The sequence below is a fragment of the Miscanthus floridulus genome, chromosome 3 (genome assembly GCF_019320115.1).
Source record: "Miscanthus floridulus cultivar M001 chromosome 3, ASM1932011v1, whole genome shotgun sequence".
NCBI classification, from domain to species: domain Eukaryota; kingdom Viridiplantae; phylum Streptophyta; class Magnoliopsida; order Poales; family Poaceae; genus Miscanthus; species Miscanthus floridulus.
Genome location: NC_089582.1, coordinates 111,135,357 through 111,151,147, shown reverse-complemented (window position 1 = coordinate 111,151,147; position 15,791 = coordinate 111,135,357). Strand labels below are relative to the sequence as shown.

Below are 15,791 nucleotides of genomic sequence, written 5' to 3'. Positions count from 1 at the left end.
CCAAAAGGAATAAACAGGTCAGACTAACTTATCTGACCATGATTTTTCTTTATTTGTACAGCTTATCAGAAAAGTACTTTATAGAGAAGCTATACAAATATGGCCATAAGAGTGTCTCTAGCAATTGCTCTTAAATCAGGACCCCTACTTTTGATTGTAGAGCTCCCACTACTACTATATAGGTTTTTAGAGTCAGACAGATTTTTCGAGATCCTGTTGTGCATAACCACCGAACTTCACCAAAACCTACAAGGGCAACAGATGGGGAGGGCCACTCAAAATCAGATTCCATGGTAGGGGGGAGTGGAAGAGGAGGTTTAGAGAAGAGATGCGAGAGGGAGAGAGAGCGCCTCGAGGGGGGCTAAAATTAATGCGGGAGATAACCTCTTGGGTGGGGGGAGCGGTTGCAACCTGAGAGAGATGCAACTTATATTTCTTAGGGTTTGTATTGGTCCAGATCTTAATTTGCAGACATGCCCCATCTAGATACCCGCCTATGAAAATGTTAAGTTGTGGTTATCTCTGAAAATGAAATGGTTGTATAGAAAAATCAAATTTGTAGTAGTGTCCTCTACTTCAAGAGCTCTTATTTTAGGACTCAACTCTAGCAATAATATGGTTCCTAAATGAGGTCCTTACTTTTTCTATTCTTTTTCACATGCTAGCACAGGTTTACTGGACACTTCGTACCATCAAAGTTCTGAATAAAAATGAGGTGTTGGGTAACCTAGTTTTTCTCGTGTGCTCTACTTTACCCTTCAACCCATAGAGAGTTTAGTAACCTAGAGCCAATCATATCAACTAGTCTAGGCTAATCTAGGAAGGTAAAGATCACACAAAGCATGCACAAAGCAGGAGCAACAAATGCAATAACTAAACATTAAGAGTTAGAGGGAGCAAACTGTAGGGGACGAGGTAATTTATCCCATGGTATCAGTTGCCAAAACATAGCTCCTAGTCCATGTTAGAGCTCCACTAAGGCAAGTTCTAGGTCACCAAGCGTTCCCCGGTCACGGTATTGAGCTTGCCAGCCAAGGCAAGTGTCGTAAGCCACCTATACCACCATTGCCTGACTCTTCCAGTCACCTTTGCGCCATCTTTACTATGGATTTCTCCACCAAATAAGGGTAGGGATGGCAACGGGGTGGATTTGGATCGGGTGGAGTCTTTGTGCACCCAAACCCGAAACCCGAAACCCAAAATCAAAACCTGAAACCGCACCGAACACCGATTCGGGTGATAATCCGTCCCCAAAACCAAACCCGTGGATACCCGAAACCTGAATGGATACCCGAAACCCGCTTTGTATGGCAACATAGTAAGAGCAACAAGGACTTTCTTTAAAAATATGCATGATATATATACACATATTCACATGTATAAACAAGAGGCAACAAATAATAAATATTTTCATGAATCAACTTAGAATAAATTTAATAATCTAAGTACACAAGTTATTATTAGCATATTATAAAACATGAGTTTTAATTCCAAATTATTTATTTTGGATATCCATTGGATATCCATGGGTGGAAAACCAAACCCGAAACAGAACCCGATAGGTTTTGGTGCCCTGAACCCAAAAACCGTGGGTGAGAAATCATCCCCGAACCCAAACCCGCGAGACCCGAAACCCGCAGATATCCGACCCAAAACCGCCCCCTTGCCATCCTTAAATAAGGGGTTTGCTTGTCCCTGCACACCAAGCCACCACTGCTCCATGCCAAGTTCAGAGGGTCGACATCGAAAGGCCACCAAGGCCTTCGTAGGAACATTACCAACACCTCGAGTGCTCCGACTCACTAAGATATAATGGCACTACACAATGGTCAATGTAGCTCTCAAACTAAAGCCAAATCACTTGCTAATCTATCCCTAGGAGAGATTACAGCCTTTATATATGAACTCGAAGCTCTTTGTAAAGACCGGACTGTATCTCAAATGTGTAGCAAACTAGCAATCTCCCTACACTTCTTAGGTCACCAACTCCCTCCAAATGGACGTAAAAAAGCATATCTATAGCCCCCTCCTCCCCCCCCCCCCCCAAAAAACCTTGTAGCCGTTGGAAGCAAAATTGCAAAAGCAATCATCACCTGATGATCCACCGAGGTCCAAATATGTTTCATTGTATCATCCGGCACTTCACTCACTAGCACTGGCCCTCCTCACCGGATCATTTGTTGGCTTGTCCTAGTGCATGCACCATTTCATCCGAAGTGTGTTGCAGAGAATTCGACCGCTGGCCATAGTATTGATGATCATCAGACGAATTGAGATTTTGGAAAATGGTAGAGGAACCCAACAAATACGCTCCTAATTTTTTTAGCCACTTGGGAAACTCATTGATTTACCAAATATTTTTTTTGAACTATTGGAGATGCTCTTAGTGGATCTTTTAGGTAAACCCTAAATTATTAGGAGACCATAGATACATAGTGTAGTATTGGATTCTACAAAATATATTTTCTTATATAACATTTGTAATATGTTGCGAGGATTGAGATCTACGATATTGATTTTGATTAATTTAATTATTTTTCTATAAATTTAAGTGGATGTTTAGACATTATTTTCACTGCACCTTAACTTTAAATAACACTCCATTACAACCGAATCAGTTCGAAAGTCATTTATATCAAAATTATTATGTTAAGTATTGTAGCGTAGGATTGGAGTATGGATATGCTACGAAATTTCATATAGGATCATATGAAGCCTTTAGATAGAATCAGATACGAAGAAATTAGAATATATGGTATGATCGATATCGTTTCAGTTTGGTAAGATAACGATATCATAAGATTTTAGAATAGAATTTGCTATAAATTGCAGATTTGGCAACAGAAACAAGCCTCCAAAAATAAATAAACATATATATGGATGGAAACAACTAGGGTTGCGTTTGGAAAGTAGGTATTGAGACTCAGAATTCGGAATTGGAATTGCTAACTCTGAATGCCGCTGTTTGTATGTCATGGAATTTGGAATTGGAAATGAAACTCAATACCAACCGGTATTGGTCCTGCTCTCACCCCTTCACCCTTGATACTGAGCCGAGCCCCTCCGTATTCGCTGGAATCACGTCGCCCCCATCCCCCCGCGTCTCTCTCTCACCCCCTTCGTCTTCGACACGAGAAGCTACGCCACCGCTCCCTGCCTCCCTTGCGTCGTCGTCACTCCCTGCCTCCCTCATCGGCAGGCCGCGCCGCCCCTCCCTACCTCCATCGCCGATGGCGTCACCGCCCCTCCCTACCTCCCTCGCCAGCGGGCCGCGCCGCCCCTCCCTGCCTCCATCACCGACGGCATCGCCGTCGCTCCCTGCCTCCCTCGCCGGCGGGCCGCGTCGCCCCTCCCTGCCTCCATCGCCGGCGGCGTCGCCGGCACTCCCTGCCTCCCTCGCTGACGGGCCGCCCCGCCCCTCCCTGCCTCCATCGCCGATGGGCCTTGCCGCCGCTCCCTGCCTTCCTCCGCTGGCAGGCTACGCTCCACGGACGGCTAAGGGGATGAGATGTTGTCTGTCAATTCTAATTTGATGATATGAATATCCAAACATGAATTGGTATTTACCACTCAGTTGAATTCTATCTAGCAATTTCATTTGCATCTAAACAATACCAAAGGTATTGTATCCATTTCCAAAACTAGTCTGATTTAGTATTCAACCCAATTCAATTTCAAACCCTCCAACATCTACGTCCAAACAAAGCCTAACAGGAGTTGGCAAAAAATTGAAATAAAATCTAACAGCCTAGCAGATAGAGTCCAAACATAGCTAGCAGTGAGTAATGAGAACGCACGACATCCCAACGCAACTCGATCAAAAGAAAAAAAAATACCACGCCAAAAAAAAAACCCTCAAAAGCCATCCCTGCTTCGAGGAGAAGCCGAAAGAAAGAGAACCTAAACAAGACGCCAAAGTACCAAACCACCAAAGAGGAAGAGCGAGGAGAGGCCACGCCCAAACAAACCATCTCACACTCCCCACCCCACCTCCTCGCTTCCTCCCCCAAATTCCGGTCCTCCTAAACCCTCGCTTCGATTCCGCCCTCCCCGACCCCGATGAACCCGATCTAAGCATGTCCGCCGCGCTCGCCTGTCTCCGCCGCTCCTCCAAGCGCCGCCGAGACGCGCCCGATCATGCCCTCCCCCCATCGTCGAAGCAGCCGCTGATGGCCCACGCCGGCGCCGACGCCGCCGAGTCGTCCTCGTCGGCCTCCGCCTCCGCTTCGGGGGGCGATGGCGCCTCTGCGGCTGCTGCGGCGGCCTCCGCCTCGTCGCCCCCCGCGTCGCCGCGGGAGGTGCACTTCTTCGTGCGGGCCACCGATTCCAGGACCATCGCTATGCACGCGGGGAGGGACGACACCGTCGGCGCCGTGCTCGACCACCTCGGCGCCTGCGGGTACGGCCGCGATTTGCGGCTCGTCTACGCGGGGCGGCAGCTCGCGCCGGAGGTCACCCTCGCCGAGCTCCGACTCCCGCCGGACTCCACACTTCACCTTTTGGCGCGCCTCAGGTCCACCCAGCACCCTCACGCGTGGCAGCTCGCGTCGCACATCGCCAGCACCGCCGCCGCCGCGGAGTCCGAGCCCTCTAGGATCCCCGCCGCCGCCTTCGCCCTCGACGAACTCGTCAAGGAGTTTATCCTCCGCGCCCACCGCGCCAACCTGGGGCTTTCCCGCCACGATCGCGCCTCTACAGGCGAGGACGGGGCCGCGGCGGACCACGCCGCCGAGTACCTCGACATCTTCCTCCAGGCGGGCACCGCCTTAGCGCTGGTTCGCCTCTACCTCTCAAAGTCCCCCTTCCGCTCTTACGCTGAGAGTGCCATCAAATGCTTTATCGCCACGGACCCTTCGTCCTTACCGATGGACGTATTGGTCGTGACGGCACCAGTGCTGCTTGAATTCTGCCGCTTGCTCTCCTTGGCTGCGGGCAAGAAGGAATTACTGTATAGATCATGCCGTCGTACACTTGCCTCAGTCTTATCCACTCGCCCCAGGCTGCCCCCTTCTATGAACTCACCAACCAGGTTGATCGAGCAAGTCCTGCCATTTGCCCGTGAAACAGTGGATGTGGTCCTTGATGGACTTGCATCAATGCCAATTCTTATATCGCCTAGTGATCTTGATGAGTTCTCAAACTTCCTCAAAGTCATGTGCCAGCAAGCACGCCATTGGATTTCCGGTGAGGGGCCGATGCCCAGTAACCTGTACAGCAGGGAGTCTGAGCATGGTGACACATGGATATGGAGGTTCCACAACATGTCGATGGATATGTTGAAAAGGTTGGATGAGTGCTTGAAGACATTGGAGATGGACCTGTCATTATCATCAGAGAGTACCGGGGTCATGGATAGTCAAACCACATGGGCTGCTCGATCACACATCCTGGTTATGTTGACTGAACTCGATTTCATCTCGGCGATTTATGAGGATGTGGGGCACAACCTACAGCTTGTGTTGCTGGCACACAGGGCGCCACTCAATGCTCTTGTCCGTTGTTCCAAGAGAAATGAGCGTCTACATTGGCTCGTGAAGCATAAGAATCTCCTATGCTTCGAGGCAAGAAGGAATTTAGTCTTCATGATGCTCCCTGAAGGGAAGGATGACTTTGGGGAGCTGCATGAGATGTTAATCGATCGATCACATTTGCTTGATGAATCCTTTAATTACATCGCACAGGCGAAACAAACTGAGCTTCGCGGTGGGCTGTTTATGGAGTTTAAGAATGAGGAAGCTACAGGTCCTGGTGTTCTGAGGGAATGGTTTTGTTTAGTGTGCCAAGCTCTTTTCAGTCCGAAGCAAGTTCTCTTCTCACCTTGTCCTGAGGATAAACGAAGGTTCTACTTGAACGAAAGTAAGTTTCCTGGGTACTAGTAAACTTACCACTTTCTACAGTATGTTTCATGTATCAATCTTGATATTTGAAAACATTATGATAGTCAAAGCTTCGAAAATTTGAACTCATTTATTTCCTGTATGACATCTATTTTGTGACCCGACGGACTACTAAATAGTAGTTTGACATTGCTTGGCTGCTTAATTGCAAACATTGTGTGTGTATGTGTTACTGAATACAATCTCATAGGAAAAATGCGGCAACTATAAAGTTTATTTTTGAGCTTATCACTTAAATCCGTTTTGTTGAGCTTATCTATCCTGATAGCTGCCTTATGTGATAAGCCTATGCTTGACCAAAGAGGTACTATAACACTTTTAATGTATCCAACAGTAGGAGCCCTTATAGCTTTCATGATTATGCTTTCATGAAATGAGAAGATTATGATGTAATTTGTATGTTGACACTCTGCCTATATAAAGAAAATAACAATACTTATCATTAGTTAGAATGCAATCTTTTGTCTATCTTTATTCTATTTAATTGATTCTTATCTATCCATCATCTGTGAGATAACTGATGTCCACAATGATGTTGCCCCGATATCCTCTAACCTTTGACAGTTATATGCATATTGCAGCATCTGCTGTGGATCCACTGCACCTGAAGTATTTCACTTTTGCGGGGCGAATAATTGGATTAGCCTTGATGCATAAAGTGCAAGTTGGAGTTGTGCTAGACCGTACTCTGTTCTTGCATCTTGCTGGGAGAAGTATTACATTAGAAGATATTTCTGTTGCAGATCCTGTCAAATATGCAAGCTGTAAAAAGATTCTAGAGATGCATGCTGCTGAAATTGATAGTCTATACCTGACATTTTCCCGAGGAGCTCATGAATTAGGTACTGAAAAGGTTATTGATCTTTGCCCAGGAGGACAGAATATCAGTGTGAATATCAGGAACAGAGAGCACTACATTGATCTTCTTATTAAGAATATCTTTGTGGACTCTATTTCATCTCAGCTAACCCATTTCACGGAAGGATTTGCTGACATACTAGTTAATCCAAAACGCCGGGAAGAGTTTTTTGAGTGTTTAGATCTAGAAGACTTGGATCGACTGTTAGGGGGAAACAACAATGCAATAAATTTGCAAGATTGGAAATCACATACTCAATATAATGGCTACAAAGAAAAGGATCGTCAGATTACCTTGTTCTGGAAGGTACGCTGTATTATTTGTGTAAATGCATTCAATCATGAATTATATGTTTGCTGTACAGCTATACATTTTGACCATTTTTTCTTCATGTGTGCTCAATTTCTCATGGCAACATACAATTTCTCACTAAAGTCTGTTAGATTTTGCTGAAAAACGCCAATCATTTCCGCAGATCGATTAGGTTTGTGCATGTGGTACCAGAGTTGTGGTCATAATCCTAATATAAATGTATGCGTTAATAGCATCATTCACTTATGAGACGTATCTATGATTTATTTAATACATGCCGGTTGTAGAGAATTATGTGCTTCAGAGTATGGTATTTTGTTCACTATGCTCTTCCAGGTTGGCCTTTTATTTCGCCTCTAACGTGTCCTCATAGCAGTTCATGAATTTAGTTTGTTATGTATATATAGTTGTCTCTCTTCCAACAAGTTACAGCCATTATGTCTTGGTGTATGTTTCATGTGGCCTTAATTTTTTGTTGTTGTCTTGGTTATCACAACCTTAAAATATAGTGAACTTGCAGCGTGTGAATGGAGTCAAAAAACCTTTTTTTTTATGTGTGTGTAAAGGAAGTGAAACCGTGTCTTCTTTGTTTGTGTGTGTGGATTCTTTAAATGACAGTTTTATCTGATCGGATTTCTATGAGGTTGAACTTTAGTGTTATGTCATGTTTAGTTGATCTCATGATGAGATGTGCTGGTTGGACAAACCCACTATTAAAAATTTTGATTTCATTGCCCTCAGGATTTGTAGTGGGCACATCATTGTGATGAGATCCTTTAGAAAATCTTTAAACTGATTGCTATGTGGGCTGTTTTTCTTAATTTTGTTTTAATGCATGAGTAAACGGGAGGGACAATAAGGTGTCTCTAATATTAAGGAGAGTGCTAGAGTGGGACAGTGGGTACTTTAACCCAAGACCTTAACCATTAGAATCTTGCACTCTACCATTAGGCCATGGCTGTGTATGTTTTAGCATCAATTGTACATGATTGTACCATCTTTCTGGCGTTCTGGAAGTCTAGAGCAAATAAACAATCACTGTTCTTAATTCATTTTGTAACTTTAGTTTTGTTACCTCATACAATCCTTGTTGATTCTTCTATAAGTGAGATGAGAAAGACGAAACAACTTTCTCAAGTTATTGTGGATTCATCTTGGTTGGAGCTTCCATCAACAGGAGCCAGGACCTGGTGCTGTTACCTGATATGGACCGTAGTTTATATATTGGACCGTGACGTGTAGTGGTAAAAGTCACAATATATTGTGCTGCTTTCGTATTGTTTGAAACACGGTTATCAAACAAAAGATGTCCCTTGTTACCTTGCATGCGTATCAGTTTAGAAATCCTGCTGAAATCTGTATCTTTCTTATATAGAAACTCCATTATGTATTGGCAATCAGTTTTGTGCACGGTTGAATACTTATATGTTGACACTGCAGGCTGTTGAGCGCATGTCAATTGAGAGACAGAGGCAACTCCTCTTCTTCTGGACTTCAGTGAAGTATTTACCATCAGACGGCTTTTGTGGGCTGAGCTCCAAACTCTACATATACAAGACATCCGATTCACCTGACCGGCTCCCATCATCACAGACCTGCTTCTACCGGCTCTGCCTCCCTCCTTATACATCCTTGAAAATGATGGAAAACCAGCTGCAGAAGATCACACAAGAGCATGTGAGCTGCAGCTTCGGTACATGGTAGTTGCTGCTGCTGTTCTGGATTCTAAACCAGTATATTCTGTACATATGGTAGGCTAGCGACACCCTACTGTCTCATTGAATCTGTTCCTAGAGCTTGAGGAGGTAATAGGCTGTCTTTCTTTTTCATCTGTATGTATCGTGAGTTAGTGCTCCGAGACTTTTATTTAATCTATCTAATGCAGAAGGAATTGATAGAAAGCAGGTTCCTTTGTTTTCTAAAGAGCGGTGACGCTGTGTAGTCCAGCCGGTGGCCGTAATGTAATGACATGTGCATGTAGATGCATTGTGGTGAGTGCTGACACTCCGATTACCTGTGAACGGCTGGTGGGCTATTCTAGTTGATCCGTTACCGAACCAAAGCATGTCATTGATTTTTCTTCTCTAATCTTGATTTTGTGGAACCGGCATACTTTGGTCAGCTTTATTGTAGCAGTAATCTGCCAGTTTTCAGCTGGCTCTCAGTCGTGTTTTGCTTTCATGTGAACCACAGCAGAAATTTCAGCTTACTCTCAGACGTTTTGCTTGGGAGTGAAGCTCATGTGAACCATGGCAGATGTTTTCTGAGGAATGGATGGACCAAGGCTGCCCTGCCCGTCGCTGGGCATCTGAAACTGAAATCCTGAATCACAACAGTTTCTTGGTTGTGTTCTGGAATTCTGAATCACAACCATTCATTTTTGGGGATCTGAAATCAGTCATACGGAGTATGCGTGTCCAGTTGAACTGAACGCTGGTGCATTGCACTTGGACACCTCTTTCGCTCCGTATGTTTTGCGCGTCCCGCACCGCAGCCGGAGGAAGCACGTTACTGACTGGCATGCTGTCGTGGACCATCATGGAGTACGGAGTATGTCCTTAGCAATATAAAGATCACAATCATACTCATGCCACACAAACACAATGCAGCGAACGTAATGATAGCCAAAGAAGACAAATCACAATCATAATCATGCCACACAAACACAATGCAGCGAACGTAATAATAGCCAAAGAAGACGTGAACGCAAACATGCTTGATATCCATACCCAAACTGCCATACATACATGAGGATAGATAGATAGATAGACAGAGAACAGGAACCAACAACAACAGCATCAAAGACACACAAGCTGCAGCGGCAGGGCCTGGGGCACCACGCCACTGACCCCGGGCCCCACCACCACAACGCACACTTTATTTAGCCCACGTCACTCGCAGTCCGCACCGGACAGTCCACGCGACAGCCACTGCTAGCTACGTACCGAGCTACGACACACACACAGAAACGCCAGTAACCGTAGCGTACTGAACAACAAAAGACCGTGCCATGTACGCGCGCACGCGACTGCCACGCCAGTACGCCACGCGCGCACGATGAGCCATCTCACTCCGATCCCCGCTGCCTGCGCGCGCACGGCCTCACTCGCTGGACTTCTCGGGCTCCTCGGCGGCTGGCTCGGCCGCGGCGGGCTCCTCGGCGGCAGCAGGAGCAGGAGCAGCCGCCTCGGGCTCGGCGGCCACCGGCTCTGTCTCGGCAGCGGGCGCCGCCACCTCCTCCTCAGCCGCCGCCGGCTCCGCCTCCTTTGGCGTCTCTTCCTCCGCGGCCGCCTCCGGCTCCGCGGCGGCAGGCTCGGGCTCCGCCGGGGCAGCTGGTTCCTCCACCTTGGCCTCGGCGGGGGCAGCAGCCTCCTCGGACACGACCGCCGGCTCAGCCTCGGCGGGGGCGGGGGCAGCCTCCTCGGGCACCACGGCCGGCGTCGGCGTCTCCACCACGGGCGCCTCCTCGGTCGCCACGACGGTCGGGATCTGGACCTGCACATGTGCACGGCGCGTACAAATTAGCTTCCTCCATTGTTAACATAGGATCGTCCATCTCTATCTCATCAAAGATGAGCGATCGATCGCACGATCGATGAGATAGAAAACATTATTCGCAGGTATTCGATCGGAACAAAAGATCCAAACGCGCGATACGTGCATATATATGATATGAATCAAAGACTAGGATCGATCGAGCTACCTCGGCGGTGGCCATTGGTGACGATGAGAAGGCTGATGACTACACGAAGGAGTGGCTAGCTAGAGCTAGAGCTAAGGCTGAGCTGCAAGAGTGACCGATCAGAGAGTGTGATCGATTCGAGCTTGTGTGAAGCAATATGGTGAGACGGGGGCGCTATATATAGAGGCCCGGCCCCGACGCCCGGCGGCGAGGCCAGAATGGGGAGAACACAAGTGCTTGCCACTCTGCCGAATTTTTTTAAAATCCCCCTTGATCTAATAAAGAGCTGTCGTCGCTGGTATCATGATCGGGAATCTTGAGGAGCTGTACAAGCACACATGAACATGTCATGCAATGCAACCAAAAGCTGCCCATGACCGTGTCATGACACATGGAAAGGGTCCAAAAGGGGCGGCGTGCACGGTGTCTTGGTTCTTTCACCCCAGTAGGGCCCCGGTGCGTGCATCTGTGGGAGAGATCAGTACATCACCGACACCAAGTGATCACAGGTTCACAGACCGATCGATGATGTGTGTGCAATGTGCATGCATCTCTCCAGGCTCCAGCATGTGTGTCCATGAAGACAAGTGTACCCTTGGGAGATGTAGGATTCATTGCGGTGCAGTTCAGGGCATCGTGGGGTGTGCATCGCTGCGCCTCATTGTTGCTGCACGTTGCACGCCGTCCTTGGCGTCCGTAGTTAACTGAGCGACCCCCCACCTCTCCTCGCAGGCTGCAGCGGTGCAGCAGCCAGATCAGCGAAGAGATTCGGCAGCTTTGGTTACAGGGGAAAGGAGAGATTGATTAGTGCTTTGCTCGTACGAGATTAGAGGTGACAGGAATAGAGGCGGTTGTCGGGGTAGCGTGCAGACAATGCAATTGGGACCGGTGAATGTGCATCTGCTTGTTAACAGTGCTGTTCAGGAATGCTATGACAATGAGCCTACTACGATGATGTGATGTTGGATTTCGGAGTGACTAGATCAGCAAAGTTATTAGGTTGCATCTATAGCTAGCTGGACTTTTTGGACGCTGGATGACTGGATGATCTATTCTACAGTTTTGTTAATTTGTTTTCTTTTCTTCCGTCAGTACCGGTGTCGATTCGAACTTTGAAGTGGCCTGTTTGCATGCTGTTGTGGTATGGGTGCACAACTGCTCATCACAAAAAGCAACGGTTGCAGTGCAATTGACAAACAAAAAAGTTTGTTTTCTTTGTTACCTAGTCGATGATATGATGAGAATTAGAATTGCATCTCGAATCGGACAAGGCTATGTCACGATGGGAAAATTGGATCATGATACTGAATCCTACCTCGTCGTTGGCTGATGAACTAAACGTATGCAAAGTAGGTATTAGCGAGGTTTTTCTTTTCTTGTTTTAAGGATTATTTACCAGCTGCTCAACGGCGGATCCAGAAAATATTTCAGAGGGGGCTGAACAACACTGTTGTTCGATCTTAAGTCTTAGTCCCCCTACACTATAGAACTTTGCCTACAAATTCATGGGTGCTCCACAGGGGGTTCCACTGTTCCGGTATGGGTAGGGGGCTCGAGCCCCCCCCCCCCCCCCCCTCCGCCCCACCTTTGGATCCGCCCCTGAGCTGCTTATTATCATGAGCTTCAATCAATTTTATGACATCCTTCTTTTATTATTAGCAAACATTTTCGTGTGTTGCAGCCGCATATACTATTTCTGTCGTTCGCTCTAATATGAAATTGAACATTGTGTCATAGTTGAATCGTATATGGGCGCGGCCGTGAGTTTGACACAAACAAAACAGTAAACCTATTAGAACCCTTATATTTAATTCATCACGTACCACTATTCTTAATAAACACTGTCCAGAACTCTTATTGTTGGCCCTCAAGGGAGTGGCACAGATCGGGAGAGAGGGACGAGCAAAAATTTGGATGAAGAAATTTTCTCTTTTTAATATAACTAGCAAACATACCCGTATGCTGCAACAAAACATTCAACTTCTTGCGTGGTTACCTGCTGGACGACTTGCGGCTTGGAGATTTATTTAGCGATCATGTCATCATGCGTTTTAATTCGTTTGCAAATCGAACACCATAGTGTGCCCCAGATGCGTGTTGCTCTAGCTTGTATGGGTATAAGAATAGAAGGGAGCGAGTTTGTCAAATCCCCATCTGACAGTTGTAAGAGACACGAAGGATGATAGATATTAGATATAGATTATTAGAAAACTTAGATTAGTTCATTAAAAGAGCTCCGTGTCGACCCCTATATAACAATCACCACCCACTAAAAACTCTGAACTTTTATTTGATGGAAAAAAGTTTAGGTAGACAACATCATTATTCGACACTATACTTTATTTTCAAATCTAAATTTGGCCAAAACTTTGGTAAGCTATTTGAGGATTTGGAGTTTGGCAAAAATAACTTTCATGTGCATCATTGAGGTATAGAAACCAAACCTATTCCTATCAAGTGTCTTGTTCCGGTTAATCAAGGCAAATGGATCACTCTTATCAACTTTGGGTCAAGTCCGTCTCCTTGCTTTAGACAACATTAGGCAACCACCACCTTTATCCAAAAGCTAGCATAGAAATATTTGAGCCGATTGTACTGTTCCGCGGGAGTAGTTGTCCATGGATCAACTTTGCCTTGCAAAATAATGGAAAAGCAAGTAAGGATGGCATCAGCAGGACAGCGAGGTCAGACTCGTTTTTGTGGTACACCGCAATGGGGGCAGCGAGACACCTCATTATCACTTCAGTGAAGTAGCATAGCTATCTCATCGCTGCCGAAAGGATCAGCGATCACATGGCAGCTAGCTCAAGGCCGGTCCACTACAAGCATTAGGCCAAAATGCTTTTGATGTCATCGGTGGCAAGCCAAAGTTCAGTTTCATTTTTGTAACTGTAAGTGATCTTTCTTTCTTTCTTTTTTCCCAGCTTTCTTTGAAGTTCTATACGTTAGGAATATTTGGATCTTCATTCACAAGTTTTGTGCAAAATGACTCCGATTTCACATGGTTCAAGAAAATTTGTACATTTCAAAGTTCAAACGGAGTCTCGATCATCAGCTTAGCTGCAGGAACAGCAACGGTGGCGACGGCGCAGCGGAGAATGATAGTGGTGGACTGGTGGGCAGCTTTCTTTTCATGGGATTTTAGCAAGTTACAGGGGGTCACGATAGCTTTTTCGTACGCGTCGTTTTCTCTCCTCCAAGCACAGCCATTGAGATGTGGCGATGACAGGGAAGATGACGGCAAGATTTCTTCGCCTTTCGGAGCGAGAGCCCACGCCCAACATCCAACATGCCTAGTAGGGCGGCTTGATCGGCGACAAATCACAGGGGAAATCGGCATGGCCGGCTGTCAGTGTGGGCCCGCGTGCATATCCTCTCGGATCTCCGGCGGTCAGTAAATCTATTTCAGTGTTTGTGTGCTTATGAGTTCCCGTCTGAAATTGAAGTATTTGCAAAAAAAAAGGTTTTAGCAATGTCGTTTTGGTTGCAGAATATGAATTAAAGGCAAGTTCAAAATGTAGTGGAGACTCGAACGCTCCTTGTGCACCATGGGCGAGGCATTGATCTGTGGCTCTGTGCAAAGTTCATTTGGGCCATGTTTAGTTCATCCAAAATCTCAACTTTGACACTATACACAAAGAAGATTCATCGTTACATCAGACTTGCGGTACATGTATGCAGTACTAAATATTGACGAAATCAAAAACTAATTACACAGTTTGGTTGTACTTTGCGAGACGAACATTTTGAGCCTAATTAGCCAACGATTGGATAATTATTACCAAATAAAAACAAAACGCTACAGTGTGCTACAGTGATGCCAAAATCAGGCGTCGCCGAATCGGGCCGCAACTAAACGTGGCCTTGGGCCTTGTTTAGATGCCATCCAAATTCTAAGTTTTTTTACTCTCTCTCCGTCACATCAATTTTTAGCCGTTTACATGGAGTATTAAATGTAGGTAAAAAAATAACTAATTACACAGTTTAGTTAGAAATCACGAGATGAATCTTTTGAGCCTAGTTGGTCCATAATTGGATAATATTTACCAAATAAAACGAAAGTGATACTATTTATCAGGTTAAAAAAATTTGCAAAGTGAACAAGGTCTTGGTTTTGAAGCGCCACACATGCTGCCACGGAGACAAACTGGCATAATTGGTGGCCATGACCCGGAACTCGACCGTGACGTGGCGCCAGAGCTAGGGGCGGTGGACAGGACCCCACTCACAGTCCTACGGGAATAGCACTTCCACTTCCTGATGACGTCGGGTGCCGCCAAATACGTGTTTCCATGTCATCGTGCGACCACTTGCATTTATTTATAAAAAAATGACGCGAGTGTGTCTAAATTCTCATTATCAGACAGACGAAGTACAGGAACAGCGAGCCAAAAGCCCAAAACTTACGATTGGAAGGCGTTATTTGAATTCGTGAAATTTTACCGGTGTGTTCTATTTGAGGGCTACATGCCTCTTTTTTATGTTGTGCAAAAATGTCCTTTTCCCCAACTGCATCTAAGGCTGTCTCTAGCAAGAGACCCAAATTCAAAATGAACCTCCAACAGAGTACCTATATGGAAGACCTATTTTAGATGTTAGGAGAGGTATAACCCAAATTTGAGTATCCTCTCTCCTGTAGACCCATTTGCAGAAATGGTTCTCTTTTAGGTCTTGTTATTGAAGAAGATTAAAAATGGGTATTGAACCATTTGCCTGTAGCGCTACCCAAACATGGAATGAGTCTTGTATTTTGGGTAACGGTTGTTGAAGACAGTCTAAAGCAAGTAAAACAACATGAAATTTTCAAGGAACGGGCACACTTGGTTGATCTAACACATCTAACCAATTGTTTTTGAGTTGCCATTCGTGCTTAAGAGGATTGAGACTCATGCTAATTAAAGGGGTAGTAATAGGTGCCAAAAACATAAACTTGATGTGAGGAGAATCAAGATGCTCTGGCTGGAAAAACTGAGATAAGGAATGTGTATATTCCCTTTGTTCTAAATAGACTCCTAACTCAAAATTTTGTTTATAAATAAAT

At 45.8% G+C, this 15,791-nt stretch overlaps 1 protein-coding gene and 1 pseudogene across 1 annotated transcript; both read left to right on the top strand.

Moving 5' to 3' along the window:
* The first annotated feature begins 3,928 nt into the window (after window positions 1–3,928).
* Window positions 3,929–9,115, top strand: LOC136542079 (E3 ubiquitin-protein ligase UPL5). Its single transcript, XM_066534363.1, has 3 exons — window positions 3,929–5,856; window positions 6,479–7,062; window positions 8,509–9,115. The coding sequence occupies exons 1-3, from the start codon at window positions 4,077–4,079 to the stop codon at window positions 8,770–8,772; spliced, it is 2,628 nt and encodes an 875-aa protein (XP_066390460.1). The 5' UTR covers window positions 3,929–4,076; the 3' UTR covers window positions 8,773–9,115.
* A 227-nt stretch (window positions 9,116–9,342) lies between these two features.
* On the top strand, window positions 9,343–11,010 carry LOC136544216 (uncharacterized; annotated as a pseudogene).
* The last annotated feature ends 4,781 nt before the right edge of the window (window positions 11,011–15,791 follow it).

Excerpts from the sequence above, each read along its gene's own strand:
- LOC136542079 (XM_066534363.1), top strand. The coding sequence starts at position 4,077 with ATGTCCGCCGCGCTCGCCTGTCTCCGCCGCTCCTCCAAGCGCCGCCGA. Across the intron at positions 5,857-6,478 it reads AAGGTTCTACTTGAACGAAA|CATCTGCTGTGGATCCACTG; the intron begins GTAAGTTTCCTG and ends TGCATATTGCAG. Across the intron at positions 7,063-8,508 it reads AGATTACCTTGTTCTGGAAG|GCTGTTGAGCGCATGTCAAT; the intron begins GTACGCTGTATT and ends TTGACACTGCAG.